Below are 7,856 nucleotides of genomic sequence, written 5' to 3' on the forward strand. Positions count from 1 at the left end.
AGACTTTATCAATACGGCTCTAGGGTGTTTGATAAAAAAAAAATTAAACAACCTCTGTCCAAAGCTGGATTACCAATTGAGAAAAAAAAAGGATAACTGCTCCAGGGCCCCAGACTCTCAAGAGCCCCAAAGCCCCGAGGTTGGCAATTATTTTGTGGTACTTTGATGTATAGGTTTATATAAACTGGAATGGGGTGGGTTTTAAAGGGGAATTACATTGATTTTACAAGTCTGTTTACACGTTTTTGGGGAGTGGTGTTGAATAGGTGAAGATATTATCAAGCTTGTTGTGGCTCCAGAGGAAGCTGCACAAAAGCTTTTAAACAGGAGCTGTCAGTCAGGGCTGAAGAGTTTCAAAACAAGATGGAGGTGAAGAGCTATCGAGTTCATCAGACCTCTACCGCTCCTCACCTTAGCTCGAGACTAGCAGCACGAGGCCACATGAGTTGTATTGTCCATAACAAAGGCACCAGGAAGGAAATAAGAAGATTATGTGGAATAAAAAAAGGACGCAATCCCTTGTTCTGCATATTCTTAAACATTTTTACATTTTCCTTTCATAAACTTAAAACTATAAGTTGGGGAACATGTGGCGGGGTTAACAAGGCCTCACAACTCACTTTTTCTGCATTCCAGTGACTACAAAGCTGTATAATTTACACATGTCATCTTGTTACGTGAGTTAGTTGGTGGAAGTTCACTGACCCGGAGCAAGTCCTCAGCAGGTTGCAACATGGGGGGAAAGATTGACTGTGTTCGGGTCAGACGGGTAGGCCTCGTGTAGGGAAACTCATTCCAATAAGAAAGGACAAGAAAGCAAAGTGCCTGGTTGTGGCAGAGGTGACCAGCAGTGCCGCAAGATCAAGGCGGTGTCACAGAGAAGAAGGTAAAGTATCATCAGCAGAACACTTGGTTTGACCTTTGGAAATCCCTGCACAGCTTCCTCATCAGAGTAACCTCTGACCGCCTGGCTGGCTGCACTACCTTCAACACATCCTGTCAGCAGGACTATCTCAAGGGCAACACTGCTGGTGTCATGACGAGAGACTGAAAGGGAGGCCAAAACACTGGAAACACGTAGGTGAGAGGTGAAAAAGTCAAAATCATTTTCAGGTGGTTTTAATGTGAGGAAATCCCAAACAATAATGACTTTTCAGTGTAAAACAAAGATCAAATGTCTCCCTGGTTGGAGCTGCATGCAACTAAACATTATAGTTGACCTTGGCAGGAGGATCTCCCAGGGAGTTCAGCACATCCCCCCACTCAGACTATAGTGGTATGTTCCTGGTGGTCCCGGTGAGGCCACCATTGAGCTCATCCTCCTATAGGAGGAGGGGGAGGAAGAGGCTGCCTGAAGGAGCCTCAAGTACTCACAAACGGCAGCTGATTTCAAGGAGGCGGTGTGGAGGAGCGTCACGTATCCTGAAGATAACAGTGGATAACAGCGGGGTGTTTTCCCTCCTGTAGGAGAGTAGGTCAAGCACTGGGGTTAAAGGAGTAATCTACTGGTGAGCTGTGTGACAGCAAATTGACATTCACCGATATCCCTATGAGTTGTTAAGGGGAATATTAGCATATTCAATATTTACTCATGAAATGATGAGAACTAAATCATATAAATGGTATCATCTGACCCGGATGGTTGGAAGGAAAAAAGTCACTGTGCCTTTAAATTTGCAGGACGGATGTTTCTTTCTTCTTTTGTTGTCGGAAAGAAAGTTGGTATGACAATGCAGTGAAAAAAGTAAATCTGTCAAAGTAAAGCCGAGCTGAACCCTGACTCTGCCCGGAGCATGAATCTCATGCCAGCTGGGACGAACCACACAAAGTGATGTTATGTTTTAGCTGGATGAGTTTGTTTGTTATGAATTAATTCAATGCCTCAAACGGAGCATTTCCAAAAACATGCCATTTGCGTTTTTCAGTCAAAGCACTGTTTTTTTTTCATACGTCAGGATTCTCTGGTAGACATTAAGTTGAGAGATTATTTTGACAAGAGCCAAAGAAACTGAGGAACACCGAGGAAAAACATTTTTTTTTTCTGTATTTAATGCATAACAAAACACATGTTAAACGTTACAATACCAAAGGAATGCCTCTGTTCTTGTAGACACATGTTCGTGTTCCCGGTCCTTTCTGATCCCAAAATGAAATCTTTTCAGTGTAAAAGCGTACATGTGCAACCAATCACTCGACACAATGTACTCTATGTGTGAGCGTATCCAAAGAATATGTTGCTTCCTGCAACTGACAGTGAGTAAACTGTACGACTCAATGTTTATGACACACTAAACTTAATTTCTGGATGCCGAGCTGCAGCACACACGCATACATAAACATATGCAGAACTCTGAAGAAAAGATGCTTTTTTTGTGTGATTTGGTCTCTAGTAAATACTTGGTCATTACACACCACAGCTGCTGCTTACATGAAGGCCCCGAGAATATTCTTTCATGTCATTTGGTCATAAATCTTTCACTGTCTGTGGCTTGTGTGCTGAAACAGAAGGATTAATACCAGAGAGACACACTATTCGCACTAATGCTATAGTGACCATACAGTAATGTATGTTTCAGAAGACACGGGAGCTACATCTTGCTCTCTAAGCTCAGTACTCCCAGAGGCAACCAGAAAATGTCTGGAAATATTTAGAAGTTAATAATTTGCCACGTGTGCGATGTGAATCACTCTGCTTTCTTTTGAGGGACAGTTCGACATTTTGAGAAATACACTCAGTTGCTTTCTTGCAGAGTTCCTACCTGGCGATGCATCGTTCTCATGTTTGTATACCAAATGTGAAACTAAAGCCAGCGTGATTATCTAAACTCACCTTGGCACAAAGACTGGAAGACAACAGAATGTCATTGCCAAGAAATAGTCCAGCATATAATACCTCTAAAAAAAATAATATATAATATAATACCCCCCTGTTTCCAGTACTTATGCTAAGCTAGGCTTATGAGCAGCTGGTTACAGCTTCATCTTTAGTGGAAATGAGAGTGATATATAACTCTTTCCCTAAAAAATATTCCTCTAAATATGCAACAGAGAACACACTTTTTTTAGTTTACAAACTGCAGTTGCAGGGAAGACTGAAAATTGATTTTAACTGTTTTTGTCGGAAAGGATCCGACTGGTGTGAGTGATATTATGAGGTTATGATCAACAATGAGACAGCAGGACTAAAACACTGAGCCAGTCAGTAGCTCGAGTAAAAAAATGATGAAGCAGCATTGTATGAAGTGGAGCACTGAGGAGACATCAGTGTCTGAAGACTTACAACATGAAAGAGGCCAAACAGTTCAAATATACGGTATATAAATACAACTTGATATCAAAAGATTAACAATATTACTCTACTATCGATATTCAATGCCTGTCAGATTACACACACACACACACACACACACACAGTACGTCATACATAAACAGCACAAGCAATCATTTTACACATTTATGGCCACTGTTTTTTTGTTTTTGGCTTTACAAATGAGTGACTATTCATATGATTTCAGTAACAGCTGTTAATAATAAAACTGCTCTCTAAGTGCTTTTTAATCGGCCCATCAACGCTGACGGGCTGAGCTTTTCTACGTGGAAAGCGTATTTCTTATTTCTGTACAAAGGATGCCGCGTGTGGACAGATTCTGATAAGAACAAATCAGCTGTTCAAATGTTTATGCTGCGTTAAAAGTCAGAGATTCAGATCTGGGGTGGGTTGTCCACAGCTACGGCGGAGTACTCGGTCTCGGATATGTTGGAAGCCTCGATGAGACGAGCCAAGCCCGTCCTCGTGGAGTATTTGAAGATGAAGGCCTTCATGAGGTCATAGCGGTAGTTTCTGTTGAGGAAGTTGTAGAGGATGGGGTTGAAACAGCAGTGGAGCAAGGACAGGCACTGGGTGAGGTGTAAGGCCACGTAGATCACATTTTCCAGGTCACAGGTCAGACGCACCAGCCCCAGCTGAGACAGGGCGTCGACCAGGAGGACGCCGTGGTACGGGCCCCAGCAGCCCAGAAACACCACGATGTAGGCCAGGATCACCCTGCGGCTCACGCGACACTCCTGCTCCACCGCGGAGGACGACGACGACGAAGAGGAGCGGCTCAGTGTGCTGGCGAGCATGGCGTAAAACAGCGCGATGACAGGGAAGGGGACGACGAAGCCCAGCAGGATGAAGCTGAGCTGCACGCCCACCATCCACTCCCGGGGGTTTCCCTCCGGGTACACGGGCCTGCACAGCATGGTGTCCCCGTGTGTCGACTTCACAGTACTCAGGAAGTAGGTGTCTGGCAGGGAGGCGACCAGAGCCAGGAGCCACACCCCTACGCACGCCACGTTGCGGATCAGCTTCCTGCGCGCGCCCCCCTCGTTGTCTCCGCGCTTCGCCACGCTCAGGTAGCGGTCCACGCTCATGCAGGCGAGGAAGAAGATGCTGCCGAAGAGGTTGACGGAGAACAGCAGGTGCGTGAGTTTACACGCCACCTCGCCGAAGGGCCAGTGGCCGTGCTGGGCCAGCGAGCTCACCCACACGGGGAGGGTGGCGCACACGCAGAGGTCTGCGACCGCCAGGTGGGCGATGTAGATGTGCGTCTCGTGGCGAGGGGTGGAGTCTCTTTGGGCACGGACGTTGACCCAGAGGACCAGGGCGTTGGCGGCGACGCCGACGATGAAGATGAAAGTGTAGAGGACGCACATGGAATAGAGCAGAGCGTTACGGTTGAAGGCCGTGGCACACACCATGGCGTCCACGCCACCCGAGATGTTGGGGAAGACTTCGGAGAAGTTGAGGTCCCCCAACGACGCCCACAGATCCTCCAGCTCACTGGTGCTCAGACTCATTTTTCAGCCACTGGGAGAGGACCACAGACCACTGGGAGGTAACGCACACCACTCCTGACCCGGACAGATCCTGTAAAAACAAGACATCAACCAATCATTTATTGCAGCACACTAGATTTATCCCAACAACTATGCTACCTCCTGGTATCATATTTAAGAAGACATTTTCTATTCATAAAGCATGGCTTATTTCACCCATGTGGACTCAAAGTGCATGAGCTAATAAAACATAAAGCCACTTGCGGTATGCCACCAGATCCTGAAGAATCTTAATGCGGTTAACTTGTTAAAACATTGCTTTTTCATGGGTTAATAGAAGCTCTCTGTTGCCACGTCACAAACCTACGAGGTCCCTGTGATTGATGTGCCGTCGGGGGGGCAGTACAATAAATGTTTACATTGGCTCCACCAGCGCCGAGTGCAGATTAGACATAAGGAAGTGGGATCGAGAAATCCAAACAGGGTGTATTTCCGGAGCGTTCCGGGCATTCCAAGATAAAGCGTCGGTCAGGGTGGGAAACCTGATGCCATTCTGAAGAATGTTTTCCTTTAACATGCTTGTTATGGTTAAAAAATAAAATTAAAATAAATGAAATCTAATGTTTCTCTTCTGCTGTTGAGGGAGAGGGCGAGAGAGGAGCTGTCATCACCCAGATGATCAAAGAAAAGGCCTCTCATAACCTTGAATACGTCATTATTCCACATCTGAATCTTATGACACGGGAACACATTTTAAATAAGGTACATTTAATGCTGCGAGTGAGGTGACGGAAGCAATAAGCAAGATCACAGAGGCGGTGGTCTGGAGCGCCTCGGCACGCCAATAACCTGGCATAATTCACTGGAGCGCCGGGACCTTGCATGGTCTGCACTTCCAATTTTTCTGCTGTGATGTCTTTCTCAGCTCCCCTAACTGGCAGCCTGCCACACTGTGGAAGGTCAGAGGTGAAAGGTAATAGATCAAAATCAGAACACGAGTGGCTTAACCCCCCCCCTGTTGCCCCCGAATGACTTGTACGCCCACAGAGTGAATTGTGTGCAGAGATCAGCGGGAGGCTTGACGCCTGCAAAATGGTCCGACCGAGGTTAAAACGAGGGTCACCGACCACTGGGTGACACGGCACGCCGGAAAGCAGTGAAATGTGAGCGCGTCGGACATCTGTCCATAGGAGACTTGTGCTGCACGCGGGATAATTGGCCCAAAAGTCACAGAGGACGATGAAAGAAAGAGGCAAAGTGAAAATGTGTCCAAGGACACCTGGAACGGATTAAGACGCGCGGCTGTCTAGTGTGTGTTACGGCTGCTTTTCTTATCTGTTATCAGTTAACTCACTTCCATTCTGTGCTACTTTATACGTCAACTCCACCACATTTCAGGGGCAAACACGGTTTTAATCCAGAACATTTATGTGAAGGCTCGATTTAACAGTTAGTTTGCAGGCTTGAAAGTGTGTAAATGTGATAAGCTTGTAAAATATGATACATTGTCAATTATTAAAATACCAAAAAAGTAGTTCCATTAAGCCCCAACAGCTGCAACATCAAAGATGCTGTTACTGAGGTGGATTTTACATTGAATGAATGAATATATCTGATGAAGACGGGACTCAATAATCGACAAAATGAGATTTCTCTTTAGAGAAATGTCAGAAACCTGACATTTAATTTTACTTTTACTTTATTTGGAGACACTGGAGAGTGCTATTCATTGTAATAGAGGTTTGCTGAGATAATACCTCACAATGGTCTCTGTGTAATTCCCTTATATTATATGGAAAATACCTGAAGGTGCCAGGAAGACCCACAGGCTTCAAGCTAATTAACCTCTTAACACCCACACCATCAGATAACAAAAGGTAGCCCATCTCTCTCTCTCTCTCTCTCTCTGTCTCCCTCTATCTCCCTCTTCCTCTCTCTCTCGGTTTCTCTCTCTCCGTACCTCCTCCTTTCAGAACACGAGCATCCAGTTACAAATTAGCTGGAAACCTCTTTTGTTACTCAATACACAGCAAATAAAAGCGATCGGAGGCGATGTTCATGTGCTAATGCGCCCGACAAGAATGGCGCAGGTGCAGCGCTGTTTGTCAGAAGTTCCTCCTGTCAGTCTCTATCGACAGATTTAGTTTGGGAGCACTGACTTACGTCGCATCGACATCAGCTTTTTGCGTAAATTGCAAGTCAAAAGTGTTGCCGCGTGCGTCATTACGCACAGCACACACGAGCCGGCGAACGAAGCCAGACTCCTGTTGCTGACGGCGAAACCCCGCATCACGTCATTGTTGTCATTGTTGATTCCTATCAGGCTCGGAACAAACCTCTCTTATCACATGTCCGCTCGGTATACAGTAGCTCCGCTCCGTGGAGGCAAATAAACAGCGCACGGGCACGCGGGGAAGCTGGATAAATAACATTAAAAAGTCACTTCAAATTATGCAAAACTGCTATAGGAACTCCCAGCTTCTATTTTATTTTTACATTTTTGTATATATATGTAGTGATAAGAGTTAATAAAGTTGTTAAATGGAAATTAAGTATATTCTCATATTCCTGGTTGTTGCTGGGATCGAGCATCTCTGTTGTTTTAAGTGTTAGAAAGCCCGGAAACTTCTTGTACGTTGACTCTCTTCCCCAAAATGAGCTCATATAATAAGCAGCTTACCTGTTTGGGGTTCCTGCTCCCTCTCTGACGTCTCCTCTTTAGAAGAACAGATGTGTTGCTCGCTTCGCTTTGGCGCTGAAGGCTGACTTCACCTCCACTGTGGTAAAACTTGCGTGCGCTCCCCTCCGCCTCCTTAAACAGATCTGAGCCCGTTCCTTGTGCTGCACTTGCTGATACTCGGGGCTACGCCTCCTAGGCTGGTCCTAACAACCCCGCGTATTGACATGGCATCGCCTCCGGCGCTCAATAAACAACGAGCAGCCCGGCCAGTTTCGAGCAAGAAGGAGGGAATGAACACGTGGAATTTCCTGCTCACGACTCTCCATATGTTTTAATAAACAATAAAACAATTTCA

At 45.7% G+C, this 7,856-nt stretch overlaps 1 protein-coding gene across 1 annotated transcript; it reads right to left on the reverse strand.

Annotated features, from left to right (window-relative positions):
- Positions 1-1,775: 1,775 nt before the first annotated feature.
- On the reverse strand, positions 1,776-7,651 carry ackr3a (atypical chemokine receptor 3a). The gene is made up of 2 exons (XM_084022645.1): positions 7,502-7,651; positions 1,776-4,912 (listed from the first exon to the last, which is right to left on the reverse strand). Exon 2 carries the CDS (start codon positions 4,840-4,842, stop codon positions 3,703-3,705), a length of 1,140 nt encoding a protein of 379 aa, XP_083878771.1. The 5' UTR covers positions 4,843-4,912; positions 7,502-7,651; the 3' UTR covers positions 1,776-3,702.
- Positions 7,652-7,856: the final 205 nt, after the last annotated feature.

This window comes from Eutrigla gurnardus, assembly GCF_963514095.1.
Source record: "Eutrigla gurnardus genome assembly, chromosome: 12".
NCBI classification, from domain to species: Eukaryota; Metazoa; Chordata; class Actinopteri; order Perciformes; family Triglidae; genus Eutrigla; species Eutrigla gurnardus.